The sequence below is a fragment of the Taudactylus pleione genome, unplaced genomic scaffold (assembly GCF_031769625.1).
Source record: "Taudactylus pleione unplaced genomic scaffold, aTauple2 ptg000066l, whole genome shotgun sequence".
Lineage (NCBI taxonomy): Eukaryota > Metazoa > Chordata > Amphibia > Anura > Myobatrachidae > Taudactylus > Taudactylus pleione.
In genome coordinates this window covers 24,140,428-24,158,308 of record NW_028284468.1, presented here as the reverse complement: position 1 = coordinate 24,158,308, position 17,881 = coordinate 24,140,428, and the positions used below count along the sequence as shown (strand labels likewise).

Below are 17,881 nucleotides of genomic sequence, written 5' to 3'. Positions count from 1 at the left end.
TTAATGAGCCAACAGTGCATGAGATTTGAAGTGGCAGAATGCCATTTTAAGGGTAATATTTATCAAACCTTTTAAAGAGAACAAATGGAGAATTTGCCAATAGCAACCAACAGATTCTGGCTATCATAAAAATATTATAGAAAAGTATAACTAGTAGTTAATTGGATACTATGACCATGTGTCCTCTTTAGAAGGTGTGATATATCTCATACTAAGTGCGGAGAGAAACTCAGTTGTTCCCTTTCTCATTGGGTAGGATTGAAGCAAAGAGCACCAAGCAGTGAAATAAATAGAGGTGACTTATGATTTGTTAAGGTGTAAGGAGGGAAAGGGAGGAAGTTTCTCCCAACATAGAAACCTTAGTGAGTCCTTCAAAATTTTGCTATGTCTCCCCCAAAATCTATTTATGTCTTTAAACAGCTCTATATATACTAGAGCAAAATGTATAACCCCTTTTAGCTTACTAAATGTTACATAAACATAAAATACAAATAAAGTAGAGATATCTTACTTTCTCAGGGCCATATGAAGATGTGGGGGTCCTGCTTGCAGTGGGGCACCTCACCACAAAGTGAGTCACCCCATACCTGTTAGAATATGTCTGCCCATATCCCTAGCTCTTTCAGAATTTATTTTGCTCTCAGCATATAAAATAAATGATTTTTAAGAAACCTCTGTTAGTAAAAATTGATATGTACAGTACTGTAGAACTCATTACTACATATATTTATATAATTTATTGACTTGAAATATGTGCAACTGCATGTTTTTGAAAAAAATCTAACTTAAAATGTCTTGAAATACACATTTTAATTTGAAAAAGTAACAGCAGTTCTTACTAGTCAGCCTAATTAGCTGCTTAGCAAATATTTTACGAATTAAAAATGATTAAACATCATAATCAATTATGTAATATATACATCTTTGATTATGAAGTATAATATGTCTATGAAAAAGAATATAAAAAAGTGTTGTGTCAATTAATAAAATTCCTGCACTTTTTCTGCATTTGTTTTAGCATAAGAAACCTAATAATCTGTGTGCCAGTAGGATAATATTGTATGCTTAGCTGTAAATCCCCTTTTGGCTACATTAAAAATAAACACAAAATGTAACCTATGCATAATACATACTGGGCCAAATGTAATAGGATGAGAATTTAGAAAATGTGAGAGTTTAGCAGTAAAATCTCACATTGGTCGAGTTTCATCTTAAAAATGGGAAAACATCTGGATGAGCGTTTAAATCATGAGAGTTTTTGGAGTCTAAAAACATGCAAGTTTGCATGTTCTCAGACTCTATTACATTGGGGCGAGTTTAAAAAGTGTGAGAGTTTACTATTAAACTCTCACATTTTCTAAACTCTCACCCTATTACATTTGGCTCACTGTGTTTGTCTGCTTTTTATTTCTTTCTCAAGTTTTGAGAATCAATAGTGAAATCATTTATTTTGCTTGATATTTCCTTAGCAATAAAGTTTGAAAGCTCTCTAGATTGTTTTGAATGTTTAAAATTCTCTTTAGATTATTTGATAATTAAAATAGATATATCACTGTGATATTTGGATAAAATAAAGGCTTATCATATAAGATTTAAAGGAAGAAAATAAAATAATATTTTCCAAATGATACTGTATTTAAGTTAGTATATTGTAATATATGTATATATAAAGATTTGTATGAAAGTGGTTTTACATTAATTTCTGATACAGTATAATGCTGATAGAACAGTAATTTTAGATGGCATAAATACTTATAAATATAAAAGGCAATTCATCCTGTATTTTGTTATACAAAATAAAACTGTATTAAATGAAAGGACCACTAAATTAAAAACACATTATCAAAATACAGAAAAAATTGTTTTGATGCCTTTTTGGGTGCCACAACCCCTTTAAGGACAAAACAGATGCTTTATACTCAACACACAGGAAAAAAATGTATGCAAATAGATATAAAAATCTTATATCAATTTGTATTAATTTTTTTCCAAGTCATGATTTCCCTGCTATAGACTAATATTTATTGTCTTGCATTGTGCTAAATAAATGTTGTATGTACCTTTAATTAGTGCCTATATTTTAGTTTATTAAAATTCAGATATGATCTTCCTGTGTTTAGTAAATACAATCTGTTTTTCCTTAAAGGTGTTGTGGCACTCAAAAAGGCATCCAATCCATTTTTCTGTATTTATTTTGTCCAGTTTGTTTATAGGACTCACCAGTTTGTCACAGTTTGGCGTTTTGTTTTGAGCATGAGATTCTATGCAAACCATACTACTGGAAAATAAATATATAATATATATTATATGCTGTATATGTATATATATATATATATATATATGTGTGTGTGTGTGTGTGTGTGTGTGTGTGTGTGTGTGTGTGTGTGTGTGTGTGTGTGTGTGTGTGGTGTTTTTTCACTCAGGTTATTTTGAATAGGTAACAGATATAAAGATTTCTGTATAAAACTATCTGTTATTAAAAATGCATTTGCATAAATAATAGTAATGAAGCTGCTTCATCCTGAGGATTACACCTTAGAGACAAAGTCAGTTTTCTCCTCTAATACTTAAAATGCTTAAAACACAAAGTTAGGCACCAAAAGTGAATGTAAATTAATTAACAAAAAATATTAGCTGAACATACACTGCAAACCTACCAGTTTATGAATTAGTTTATCAAAAACTTGCTCAATGAAACTGGTCTTAGAACAAAACTCCAATAGTTTCTTTAAAATACAGGACAATTGTACAGGAACACTTAATTGGTGACTACTAGTTTTTTATGTATAGAGTATGTTGACCTGCACTTGCACCTAGTAAAAGAGTTTTATTAAGATGCCCCTTATCCACACTAATTTTTCCCAGTGCTCTCACATTTCTCTTACAGTTACAGAAAATAATGTGCAAAATGTTGGGCACAGGGGGATAAGGAGGACCAATTGAGAGATTGTGGCCTCCTCCACAGCTATTTATAATTGGTTGACTTAATTGATTGGGTGCTCAGTAAAATATTTTACATCGGTGGAAGGACAGCTCTAAATTATTTTTTAAATTGCTTTAAATTTATGATCAAGCAGAGCTACAGCACCTGTCTATGTGTATGTAACATTAGTTATTTTTACATTAAAGGTGAATAAAGTATGTACATCTGAGTAAAGAACAGCAAGCACAAACTTTATAGTTGAAATAAACCTTAAATAACTTCTCTCCCAACATCATAACAGCACAATATTTTTTCTTTGAAGTAGTGTACAGCTTTTCAGATGATAGCACAATACAGAAGGTTGCAATGACTTTTTACTTTGAAGCAATATTTCAAAAATATTTTCTCCACACCAATGTAACATTCATGATCTTAAATAATACATGCTGAACTTTCACAAGAACTAAGTATCTCTAAGTCCTGATAATTTATTAAAGCACCATGAAGTGCAAACTTTTCTTAGGATTTACAAATTGTCAAACATTATAGCACAGAAAATAAAATCACACTGAATAAATATCCCAACAACTTAAGTTTTCAAAATAATAAAAGTTTGTTGTTTTTGGATCAATGTGGCAATCAAGAAGTTAAGTGAGCATGTCTATGCCTATCTACGGTAACTATCCCCTGAACTAAACATGCTCAAATTAAAAAATATATATTTTTGAATATTTTAAGTTCTTGGTTTGGAATGGAAGAGTGAGCAGGAACTAAAAACCTGCTGGTTAAGTGTGTCAAGAGGAGCCTAGTAGTGCTGGTTATATAAGGCACTATCAGAACTGGTTTGTGGGCAGGGGAGAATGACTCCCCAGACTAACATTTTCCTCTTGGTTTGATTCCTCATTGCAGCGCTGTGTGTTTTGCCCTTTTTATTTGTCTTTTTTAGAAGGCAATAAAATCTAGGCATGAAAAAAGTACTGTGGGCTCTTTGCCACATGTATCACTATTAAAAATTGAAGTCTAAGAGATTATTTCTTTCCCATGTACCTTAAATATACCACAGTGCACAATACTCTAACTGATAAAAAAATGTCACTGACAAGGCCACCAATACTAGGGGGCATGGCCATGCCCCTCAGTTGACCTGTACAGAAGCTCTGCCACCAATTATTATGGCTGTGCCATCTACTGGTCATGCCTCCATTGGGGCTGGGGCAAATCTAACAATCTGCATACAAAGGAATTAAAATTCTGCTTACAGTTTATGCATTACTCCAGATTGCCAAAAAATAGAGACGTAATGAATCCCCTTTTACGTCAGCCCTAGGAGCATGTGAAAGCATCTATATATGTCATTGATTGCATATTATTTTTAAAGAAAAATGTTAATAGACATTTCTGTGAAATTATATTTTGGGGTTATTTTATTTTCTATATGATGTAATATGCTCATAAAATGTTGGAATCACTTAACTTAAGAATTTCAGACACAATTTCATTCCTCTAATTACACTGAAATGCACAAATTAAACAGACAAAATACATAATGTGTATGCAGCTCATAAAGAAATACTGACATCCATTATTCCATGGTCTTTGTCTCCAATGTTCAACAATACAAGTACTTTCAAACACTGAAGCATTCCATAAACACTGTGACATCACAGCTAATGTCAGAAAATTAGCCTGATATCACTGTGTGTGGCCCCAAAGCAAACATTAAGTCTGAAAATGATCCTATCAAAATCAGTAGTATCATTATCAGACATGTTACTGAATACAGTTGTAAGGTGACCTCTACTGGTCTGTATGTGAATTAATCTTCTGACCACATTAACAGGCCCTGGACATGCTGATAGTCTGTGTTTGCAATGGATTCTGATCCTGTAACTTTCTAGTCATAATTATACATCCTCAGCTGGTTGCTTGCCCTCACACACACATCTCAACCTAAAATGTTAATGTTGTATTCTCTGCTTATTGCTCAAGTTTTTTTTATATGGAAGATGTGTAAAATACACCTGGTAAATACCATGGTTTAATAGACAACAGCTTATTATAAATTAAATATTCAAATTATGATAGATTGTTCAGTTGATTGAGAGAAATACATGGACGCATTTAATTCTTATCTTGAACCACTTCTCAAACTACACCCAGTTGCGGCCTCCCTTCCACAATGCTTTTCCACATCACTAAGCTCTCAACATCAATATGTTGCAAATCTAAAACATCAAGAACATGACACTTATATAGTGTCATAAAGATCCCCTAAGATTCAAAAGAACTTTACAAATATAATAAGTCTATATAATATGGAATTATTGCATATGTTATTTTTACTAGAACATAAACATGCAGTATATTACTGGTAATAGAGTGGCTTAATGCAAACCATAAAAAGAACTTTCACCCCTTTTTCTTGACTTTTTATAAGTAGTAAGAGCAAAACACAATAACATGTAATAAGGCAGTGGCATATATATAATGGGTGTAGGGCACACAGGCCTATGGATCAGAGGTGGCCTACACAATAACCTATGCATACATTGTATTTACAGTACTTACCTCCTGCCCTTCTTGCTGACCACATGAGCCATTGTTGCAGCATCATATTTCTGAAGTAATCACCAGAAATATAGTGTCTGCACCATATTTTTGAAGATAATGGTGAAAATTTGGCAAATGCACGGAAGACTCGGATACAGTGCCAGAATCTTCTGAGCATGCACTGACTCAATTTATTCAGGGGGAGTGAACCCACTTAAATCTGCACATTAGCCCCATCCAGTCTTAAAACATCCCTGCAATAAACATGGTGAACAATAGTAAATTAATCTACAGTATCTATCCTTCCTGAGACTGCCATTAAATGTAAATTAGGAGTGAATCATACAGTACAGCAGAGGTTCTCAAACTCCTCTATTACAGTACATGTTTTAAGGATAACCATGCTTGAGCCCAAGTGACTTAATTAGCACCTCAGTAAATTTTATTTAAACATCTGGGCTCAAGCATGGTTATCCTTAAAACCTGGACTGTAATCCCAGAGTATTGGAAACTATGCAGTACAGTATTAATATGAGTTTAAAATCAGTTGCTCCTGTAGTTGCATTTCCTACACCTGCATACAGTAATGAGATAGATATGATCACAAGAGGTACAAAGGTTTGTTATTGTAGCTGTGCATTATGAATGGCAAGCTATGCAAATTTAAAAAAAAAGGGTTGAGGTGTTTGGGATGAGTGAATTCTTTGTTCCGAAAAGAAAATTAAATTATTAAATTAAATAGATTCCATAAGCAGTAGTTGAGCTTTCCACCCTCAAACACAGATCAGGCCAAGGGATGTTTGGGAGATGGTACCCAATACAAAAACTGCCACTAGTACTAAAGCTACCCAATAAAATGCTTAGAATATATTATACTAATATATAATGAGAAAAACATGTAATTGTGATATTTGGTCATCAAATCATGCACAAGTGACTGAGAAACATGCAATTCTCAATAACATTGAAAAGCAAAACTGATGTGAATGTAGTTGAAAAACACAGTAAAGCGATAAAAACACTATGAATTACTTTTTATGCTTAAAGTGTGAACAGGAGCTATCTTTATTAACTGACTTTTTACCTGGCTAGCATAGCATCTATAGTACTCAGAACATGGCAATATATTACTCATCCTCACGAGGAAGCTTCTGCAGTTTTAACTCAATGCATTAAGTAAAACTGAAGCTGAAAATAAAGTATCAAAGTCAGCAAAATTGTCTAATGTTTGTAGCAGAGCAGAGCCCACAGGCTACTGATACCGTTTGTGAAACCAAGATTGATAGCTTGATTCTAACTGAGCATTCTGAAGTGATTAACTGCAGTTTGTGTAAAAAGGATATTGAGACCTGGATGGATGCATCAAGAAGTATCAATGGTTGTTACCTGAAGAGGAGTTACAAGAAATTTCATCTGCTGCAACGAAGACGAATTGATTTCTGTAAAAGAAGATAAAATTCACAATACTGCTTGCTGACTAGAAAATGTAGTAGCTGCCAGTTGAGTTGATATGTATAGATGGGACATTGGGAAGGAATTTAATTTAAATGAATGGCAAAGGAACACATGTTGACAGAATTTAGATCTACAGAATTCATAAGTGTCGTCATGAAGAATGGTTACAGGGTATTATAAAGTTAAATATGAATGATGGACAGTTCTATCACAAAGTGTTTCAAGGCTACATATTTTTCAAAGTAGAAATATGTTTTTGCAAGTGGAACCCAAAGCCTCTGTTTCAGGAAGTGATTTGTAGAAGTTGTTAACAATATGGTGATGTAAACACTACATTCAAGTGTGGATGGCTGTGATCAGGGTACAAATGCCTAGAACCCTCTCCCCCTCTCCCAATCTCCTTAGACCAGATTTATGGTTAAATATTTGCATTAGCATGGCCGATTCTTCATTCTTTAGTAGATGTGATGACTATTTTTTGCTGAACAATGCAATGTGTCTAACATTCCAATGAAGTATAGATCTACAATGTTTGCTATAATAATGATATTATAATAATGACAGAAAGACATGCTTATTATTTCTGATCAAAAACTAGCAAATTTCAAATTAGATTTTTCCCAATATGTTCCTTATGTCTATACATCTATTTATAGTATTTAAGGGCTAGCTCAGTATAGTGCAGTGTTAAAAAGGGCTCAAGTTACCATTACAAAGAGCTAGTGATTTTAAAACTGCAGTAATAAAAACCTGGTAACTTACCAAACTGTAATTTAATCATATAATTCTAGCATTAGTGTACTGCATTCAATTACTTTATGCAAGTTAATATGTTGACTAAATTAGAACGGTTGATTCAACTAAAAGTGTATCATATACAAATACAGCAATTATATTTGAGATAAATGGTGAAATGCAGCGTAAGACCAGCTTTCACTTGCACCACACATACTGTAAAAATGAAACACCCATGAATGTATATACTGCATTTCTCTATTTATCTCAAATAAACTTGCTCCACTTGCATTTGTTATCTTTGGTGCTTTTCAGAAAAATACTAAATTTATATACAGTGTTTGTACTGTACGAGTAATTGAATCTGTAGTACTTCATGGATCATGCAAATACATATAATGTAGTGATTGTAGTACATGTTTTTTTTAATTAAGCTGCTCTTTATATAGGAGTCACTTTTGGTGCTCTCAATGATGTACAGTATTTGGTATATCAAAAATTATCTAAATCCATTAATAATTAATCCATTGATCCATGTGGCTGTGCTTTTCTCTATGACATTGAGTCAGAGATGTAAGGTACAACTTCACAGATTGCTGTTATTATGTCATGATGTAAATGATACTGCACATTCATTGAATCCGCAATTTAGTTATTTAGGGGGATCCTTAAAGTATTTCAATGATTCCATCTTCCGCTTCTGAGACTAAAAGGTGCCCAAGTAAGAACCTTACGTTGCATTGGACACTGGGCCTGATTCAGAGCTGAAAGCTCTGACCAGAGCGCTCGCTCTGAATCAGGGCCCTCCCACCTTTTTTTGGAGCGTCCTCATGGACGCTCGCATAGCTGTGGGTTACCACCCACAGCTATAGCGAGCGTCCATGATGATGGTCACGATGGTTTTGACCATCGCAACCATCGGGCTTGTGACGGAGACCCTGCAGTAGGGTCTCACTGCCGCAAGCCCTGGAGTGATTTTGGCTCTATCAGAGCCAAAATCACTCCCACTGACATCACTAGTGATGTCAGTGGGGCTGGCTTCAGACGGTAGGCGTTCCCATGGGAACGCCTCCGTCTGGCAGGCACACCCACCAATGGGGGCATGCTGTCAATCAACATCGACAGCACGCCCCCTTTGGTGCGAGACCCGGAGCGACAGCTTGGCTGTCGCAGTCCGGGTCTCGCGCATGCACACGACAGAGCTCCCTCCATCGTGCGCATGCGCAGTGGGGCAACATCGACCCATTTGCGAGCGTCCTTTGCTAAATGACCCCCACTGTTAATCCACTGTTATACTGAGATGTGCAGAACCAACACACATTTACTATCATGGCAACAAACAGTCAAGTTGCAACCGATAATCAGGGCACGCTAGTAAATAAGTGCACACAGATGAAAGTGCCAGGGAACTTAATTAAATTTGGTTTAATCCTTTAAACTATAGTAAAACCAGGTACAACTATATAATTTCAATATATCTGTATTTCACCACAGTATGCTTTATACCACTAAAGCATACCTGGAGAGTTCAACATTTGGTTATCTCCTAAAGAACCAAAAGTAATTTGTAGTGTCATAGCCAGTAAATAATTATTGTAATGCACTGCATTATATATCATTACTGCTTTTCTCAGGTATATATCCCTAAATGTTTTCCCTTATTTCCCCTTTTATATCAGTGATGGACAACAAGTGGTCCTAGGACTGCATGCAGTCCTTCAAGCCATCAACTGTTGATAACAGCTCCTTCTAAAGGGCTCTATTCATCTAACAACATATTGCCTGATCCTCCAATAAGATCGCAAATTTGTCGATCCACCAGTTGGAAATGCCAACCAGTGGCCATCGATGTTCGCTGATCTATTGGAGGATCAGTGAAATTTTACATGTTAAATGTCACCAATTTACTAATCATGATCATATTTTGATTGTGATTGGCAAATCAGTGAAATAAAACATGTTGGATTTCCCCGATCCGCCGACCTTGGCATCTAGGGACCATAGAATTTTAAAAAATCAGTCGCTGTTTTGTCCTTCAGTAGGTCAGGGTCAGCTTATTGGGGGACATTGAAAATTCTGTATATTTATATTAATACCCTCTCTGTATGTTCTAACTGGAACTGACATACAATATCCAATTGGAACAATTAAACAGCTATTTTGACTAGTTACAACCAATTAAGGTGTTCTCAGACCCAGTACCTCTCATTCCTGAATATGAACACCTGTGATCACTTGATCAGGTGCATGAACTCTACTTCCTACATGTGCTGCAATGATCATGCAACCACTAGCTGCTACTGACAGCCCAGATCAATACATGCAGTCACATGTAAATAAAAATACACAGTCTATGTAAATGTTTGGGCACCCCTGGTCAGCATGAATGTCTTACTAAATCTCTTAGTGAATAAGAGTTAACACAATCTTTGTAGTATAAGTTAGACATTACATATTTTTGCACAATTTTAATGTACAGTTCTAGCTGTATATTTCTTGAATTTTAATGAACAGTTTGAAAATTAAAATACAGTAATGAATCATATTATTATAGGTAACATTAAAGCAATATTTAAGTTCTAATTACCATTTTAGTGTAGATGATTTAACATTTGTTTTTAGTAAATATGGTGCAGTGTCATGAAAAATGGTTACATCTCAATACTGGACTTGGTTTACAAAGTTTTTACTATATAAATGTAGGTCCTACTTGCCTACTATTATTATGTCCTCTCTTGGAGAAGTCCAGAGAGAAAATGCAATTGGGCGGTTATGGGGCAGGACTGGACTAGTATTGAAATTAGGCTCCAAACCCTTGTGTGTAAAATGCTGCATATCACGCTTCTAAGTAGTGAAGGGGCTAAATGATGTAATTATCACATAAACACATCATATTGGGTCAGTCTGCTCCTCATGGACTGTGATTTCTGGTATTATTCTCCACATTCTGGGAGGGAAGCGGGATAAACACCTGTACTTCTGGTAGCCTGGGGTAGGCTCCAAAAATTAGGAAGCCTCCCTCAGGTTCAAGGAGAGTAGGTAAGTATGATGTAGGTATCTATTACAAGGTCATATGCACTGTCATTATAAACATTTTTTTCTAAACTCACTATTAAATAGTTGTGGCCACGGACCAAGATAAAGGTTGAATTTTATGTGGTTCATTTATTCTCTTTTAATCTCTTTTAAAACAAGGTCACCATGATAAAAGTGGCAGCTCAGCAGTATACAAGGTGAGACCATGACCCATTATGATCATCAGGCACCATCTGTTGAGGCATGGTGAACACCTCTAGGAGTGTGGCTGTGCCTCTGGCAAGTCCAGGCTTTATGCTTGCCCTCCTCACAGCACCCCTGCTAAAGTGCTATTGATACTTCAAAATCCTCACCTTCACATACAAGGCTCTCTCTAAACTCCACTGCTCCCTACATCTCCAAACTCATCTTCTTATATATTCCCTCTCTTCCACTTTAGTCTGCCTATGATCATTGCCCCTCTTCTACCTAATCACTTATTCTCACGATCATATCCAAGATTTTGCTCGTGCTGCCCCCCTTCACTGGAATGAGTTCCCTCGTCTGACCAGGCACTCCCCAAACTTGCATAGCTTCAAATGTGCACTGAAAACCCACCTGTTCATCAAAGCATACCCTTCCACCACATAACCATGTCCCAGGTCGCTCTCCCCACCATCCTGCCTTAGCTATCACCATCTTGCCTACTTCCTGCCCTCAGGTCCCCATCTACACTCATGCCACAGGCCATCTGTCTATCTCCCCTCTTCCCTAAATTGTAAGCTCCTAGGAGCAGGGTCCTCCTCCCTACTGTCTAACAGTCCTCTTCTCTTTCACTTCAATGACAGCCTTCACCTTCCCAGCTGTATTGTGTATGGAGAATTGTGGTGCTAATTGTACTTGTGCTCTGTTTATGTTTTGGTTACTCTTTTGTAATGTTCTGTGTACCCTGTACTGTCCTACTATTGACGTATGTATGGTGCTGTGGACCACTTGTGGCGCCCTATAAATAAAATGTAATAATATTAATAATAATAAATACTTAGATTTTTTTATTGTTTTATTTGAAAACCCATATTTTATTCTATACTTTTGATTGTTTTGGTATTCAAGCAAAATCACTCTTTGCACTTTTTATGAATACAATTATTTTTACATTACAGATGTGTCCTCATACACCTAGCATCAATACGCTGTACGACATTAGACACCCAGTGTGACTGAGCTGATCCGAGAGGTGTTGAGTACCTTGTTTTTCTTTTAATTTTCCATCTTATTGGCATTGCTGATGCAGCAAAACATCACTCACTAGAGAGGAGACACTGGGCTGTTAATTTTTACCGCAGAGGAATTAGTTTTATTCATGTACAAAGTCGCAGATGGATCTTGGTGTGAGAAAAAGCCATGGCTGCTGCATCATAGCACATTGTATATAGACTCATTCACACACAGATATACAAATGTAGCACATCAAAATGATCAGCACAATCTAGAAATGTAGTTTTGTTGCTTCCGGTTGTTTTATTTATGCAAATAAGATGCACATTTTAAAGAAAAAAGATACCACTGAAACCACAGTGTATGAGGACACTTCTGTATCTTTTTATATTTCTATTTAGCTTGCAAAGTACCATTTTCCTAATTTATATTCAATGGGACAATTATTTACTGTTTTCCCTTTTTAATTCACAGCAACCTTAGTCTTTTGCATTTTAACGCAAGATTTATTGAGTTTAAGCAATTTGACAAAGTCATTATATCTCTGTTTGCTGCGTACATCTCAAGAGAGAAGTATGATCCCATTTGCATGTTCTGAGCTTTAAAGACAGAATATTGATTAAATAAATTATTTCTGCTAGGTAATAATATGATCAAAAAAGTCTAAAACTGACCAAAAAATGTAAAATGCAACATTTTGAAAATGAATAGTTAAAAATGTGATTGTGAAGGCCAATTTCAGGCTGCACTAAGGACAAATGGAAATGTGAGCTATTTGCATATCTAACTGTGTGTAACAAGCAATACAGTTAGTTCTACAAATAATTTTTTTTCTCTTGATAATATTGCATAGACATTACCTGTATACGTTGCCACTTAACTTTATTCACCATGTAAAACCTCCCACGTCTTATATTTTCATGCTGTTCTTAAGGAGTGGAATACAAAACTCTTAGGCAAGTGGGCACATACTCATCTTTTACTGATAAAACATGCCCCTTGATTTGACCATTAGCAAAGTTTTCTTTTTATCAATGGTCAAATACACCCCAGGAAAGTTTACCCTTGGTTTGTGTTCCTTTTCAGAGGTTTATGCTGTTGAATTTATGCAGAGCCAGCTATTAAGTGGCAACAAATCTTGCACAATGCACTATGAAATTGATTTGCCTCTTCTATTATTTATTCATATCAAAATATCTGGTGCTGTAAGTGTTTGGTTATGCTTACTCATCACAATCATATTTCTTCATGGAGCGTTGTAGTTTAAGATCCTCACATCGAATAAAGGATTTGATTTGTTTATTATACTAAAATATAACTTTTTAACCACATATCAAGTATTCCTAATGGGCACCACATTTTCTTAATACATGCACGCTAGATTGAAAAACCATTACATAAGTAACAGGAATATCTAAAACTTTGCAACAACAATAAAACTGCGGTGATATAGGTCTAGAACAAGTTTATATTTATCTCAAAATTATTTGTACAGTCTAAGAGCAACATGTATGTTAGTGATTTTTTTTGTATGTAGATAACCTCCAGTTTCTCTGCAGAGAAGGAAATCACGTGATTTGACAAATAAACATGCCACTCATTCAGCTCTTCATCTTACAAAAAGCAAGCAGCCACGCATACACCAAGAGCTTGCAAAAGCATTTAAAGCAAATATCTGAATGTCTTTTCAGCCATTTTATGTAAACAAGGCATGCTCATTTGCAGTGACAAACATGCAATCATGTGACTAAAAATGCTGTCATAAATTGCTTAGTGTAGAACGGTGGTGGTGAGTTGCAGCTCCAGAGGTGGAGCTGCAGTGCAGTTCAAATTTCAATTAGGGGAGCTACACCTACTGCCAGTGAGTCCCGGGTGACAATGCTTGCCAGCATTTGAGGTGGCAGTTGGTGTGATTCCCCAATTTGAATTTTTGACTGCTCTGCAGCCCCAACTCTGGGGCCTCTACTGGTGGTGGTATACAGTTATTGATACTTCAGATACATGGCAGCTACAACTTTTGTTATCCTGAGTCACCCACAGGTTGGCAGGAAATAGAAGCCCTTTATTGGATGAAAGTATTAAGAGGAAGTCCTGTTAAAATATGCAATGTGTACAGGCTCAGTTGACATTTGCAGTACATTTAAGAATTTCAAGAAGTTCCTTCACTTAATCCAGCTCACAGTACAGTAAAACACAGATGCATTTTTTTTCAGACAATTGGTAGATTGGAATGTTAAAATACAATCAAAGTTGAAATGTTTAGTCAAAATGTAATGCATAACAAAGGAACTGATTGAAAAATCACTTGCTAATACTATATGGAAAGATAGCTATCCCACCTAATAACTATAAGTCCACATTGCGAGAATGTCATGAATGTTATGCTTAATTTCAAGTTATGTTCAAATACTTTATTCCACAACATTATAAATGAATAAATAAACAAAAAACAAACCATCTCACCATTTATGTCTATACTGCACACACTGTATAAATGCTAGTAACAGAGGTGAATTTAAAAAGTGATGTTGCCCATAGCAACCAATCAGATTCTACTTAACATCTGACTAGCACCTTCTAGAACATAATAGCTAGAATCTGATTGGTTGCTATGGCAAACATCAGTTTTTAAACTCACTTCTAAAACCTCTCACTTTAGTAAATTTACCCCTACGTGTACATTAGTCCTGTCTTGGCACATTCTGCATGCCTCAATGTCCAATAAAAATCTGAAATGTTTATTGCCAATTTATAGTGAGCAACTGTACAGTAACAATAGTTAAGAAAAATCACTGCATTCCAAACACATTTTTTTTGGTGCATATCAGATGCATTTTGACATATTACATATATTTCTAATACCCCTTTCACATCTCCAAAATAACCCAGGTTATTGCTGTGTTGAGGCGGCTCGACCCGGGTCCAGGTGCAGTCTAATAGCACCACTTTGGAATAACCCCAGTCGAACAAACCGGCATTTCAAACCCGGTTATAAGCATTGTTAAACACGGGTCGGGCTCGGGTCTATGTGCACTTAAAAGTTTCTGACCTGGGTTATTCAACCTAGGCCTCAGGGAATAGTGCTGATTTGCTGCTTTTTGTATGCCTTGATGATGTCAGCAGCCTAAGCCCTGCCAGCACACTACACAGAGAAAGAGTGAGCTCTCAGATTTTCAGCACCATGGAAAATTGGAGTCCTGATGAGGTGAAGAAGCTTCTGTGAATTAGAGGTGAGGCAAAGATTGCCAGACAGCTGACAGGAACTGAAAAAGATTCTGTTATATATAAAACTATAGCACAATTGCTGCAGTCCTCAGGCTGACCACAATAAAAATAAAAGTGGGGCAGCCAGGCTTGAGTGGGAATTTTTTGACCTTTGTGCTGGTGTTTTTAGCCACACAGCTTTAACCAATGGCTTTAAGCCTTTCTTCCAGCCTTGCATCCAGGGAAAGCAGCCAAAAATAGTTGTACAGTACAGTACAGAATGTGAGAAGTTGATATAACTTCTCACTGGCTGAATCTAGCGGGAGTATAAAAGAAACTATAATGAAGTCAGGGCTCCGACATTGTGCTCTGTCAGCCATGATTGCTTCAATGCTGTGAGCTGTCCCCACCCCTCTCCTTTTGTTCCATTCTAACACCTCTTCTTTCTGAGCCTAAAAGTCCATTTAAAATTACATCCATGGAGTTTTGGAAAAGACCCAACCTGGGAATAACCTGGGTCGAAAGTGCAGTGATAATAGACTAACCCGGGAAAAACCAGGGTCAAAATTTAAGTGTGAAAGGGTTTGTCCCGGGTCGGACCCAAGTTCAATATCCCTGGTCGGACCCGGGTTTGAGATGTGAAAGGGGCAAAAGTTGCCTGTGTTACAAGATGGTGCTGTTAGGACATTGAAATAGGGGTTTGGCCTCCTGGATGCCTCTTGTTGTCCAAACCATTTTATGTATTGTTTATATAATGTTATGTTAACCATGTATGTATGATGTTTATATATGCCATATAGTGTAGTAGTTAAGATAAAATAACTTGTTCTCAAAGGTAAGTTTTGTGCGTACCAAAAAATTAATTTTTTAAAGCTCATCTGATATCCAGGTAACTCTCCTATGGTCAGGAAGCACGAAATGACACCGTATTCAGGATGTTATTCCAAGGGGTGATATTGCTTGAATAAACTTTGAGAAAGGGCCTATATCAAGCCCATAAATGCAATATAGTGTAGTATTTTCTTATGCTAACATATTAAACATTAGACGTACATACATCTGCGTACCAGATAATGCAATATATAATGCATATAAGGATGTCACTTCTCCTTGTTCCTGCTGTTTTTAAAGACCAACCACCAGCATCATAAACCAGACACAGCAGGCCTCAGACCATAAAAATTGAGAAAATTTCTCCGTAAACAATTATTTATTAACAATCCAGACAGGAAACATTAGCAGACAGAGTGGTGACAGAAAAAAATATTAAAATATTGCTTATCTCGTATAAGGTTTAGCAGAAAAAAGTCCACTTTTTAGAGGTACAGAAGAACCAGTGCCAACGTGTTTCATCCTTTTTGGACTTCCTGACAAATCCTTATATGCATTATATATTGCATTATCTGGTACTCAGATGTACAGTATGTTTTAATATGTCTGAGGAAACTGTCACCTGATAGAGATGGAAAAACGCATCAGTGTGTCTTTTCCTGTGGACCATTTTTTGGATTTATGGACTTGCACAATTACCACTGTATATTCCATGTTGTATAAAGGCGGAATACTGAACCCCATTACATCGGGTAAGAGGCAGACTGTCTGCGATATCTCATACCACACTGCGGTGTATATGGAGTTAATGCTTGCTAACTGTGAGACACCTGCTAATCGCAAGATACTTTGTATCATGGATAAAGTCTCCCTCTCTGGCTATTTATATGTCTGCATTGTTAGAGTTGCCAGCTGACCTCTTCCTTAAGACAAACAATGGCTATTACAGAGAATAATTGGGTGGAACAAAAACCCTGAATCTCAATGTTAACTATCACTGCAGTGACACTTTAAACTGAGGAATCATAGCGGTGTACTTACCATTTGCTAGGAAGGACCCTGGGAATATTTCCAGCTCCATCTGTTTTCTTGGAACTATTTCTCCACATGTGTTTGATTAATTAATTATCTTTGAATATAGTGCAATCTTATTCCCTCTTGTTAATTAACATTAAGGAGGTGAGCATACTTATTGTCATTGTGGTTGGTCCACTAGGATTCATTTCATTGGTCATTACTATTATTACTATCTTTATGAGTATTGTAAAGTTTAAGTTTAATGTTTAGTGCAATAAATTACAGCTTATTTATTTATGTGTCTGTTGGTTATAACTCTAATCGTGCACCCAGTGTTTTACACCAATTTTCTGTATATATATATATATATATATATCAATCCAGACTTGCTTTTTTGGGGAGCAGTGTAGTATAATTTTATATTAACTTAGGATACTTCTTTATAACTTTATAACTATATAGGTGCATCCTAGCTGAGGGTCATAAGGGTGATTCTTGTCATTCTAATTATAAGTATGCATGGTTAAAACCTGAACTCTTGCCATGTTTTCATTTAATTATGTTTTTTCTTTATAATTATACTGTATATGTATTTTTCTATTTTGCATACAATTAAATTAACATTGGCTTTTTTAATGCATCAATTAGTTGTAGCAGCATCTTTTTTATCAGCTTGCAACAACAATACTTTTTGTATATTGATGATCCTTTCTTTTACATATCATATTAACATTTTAGGATGTGTCGAAGCCGGATAATTGGATGAGACAGGATCGGTTTAAAATTAAACCTGCGCTATGCCATTTTGCGAATGGCAATGAGATGCCATTTTGCGATTGGCCGCACAGCGCCATTTTAGTGTATCTCGCCCATTATAAGTACATACGGCAATGCTATTATTTAGCGTTGTGCGATTCCCACACAATAGAAAGA

General features: G+C 35.9%; 1 protein-coding gene across 7 annotated transcripts in view; it reads right to left on the bottom strand.

Moving 5' to 3' along the window:
• Positions 1 to 17,881, bottom strand: part of RBFOX1 (RNA binding fox-1 homolog 1) — a 727,152-nt gene that overhangs the window by 20,588 nt on the left and 688,683 nt on the right. For 2 of the 7 annotated variants that reach the window (XM_088466741.1, XM_088466742.1), the window contains exon 12: positions 6,860 to 6,912. The exons of the other annotated variants lie outside the window; for them this stretch is intronic. In XM_088466741.1, the coding sequence (XP_088322867.1) occupies positions 6,860 to 6,912 (53 nt within the window). The remainder of the gene's footprint in view (positions 1 to 6,859; positions 6,913 to 17,881) is intronic. 7 annotated transcript variants of the gene reach the window in all.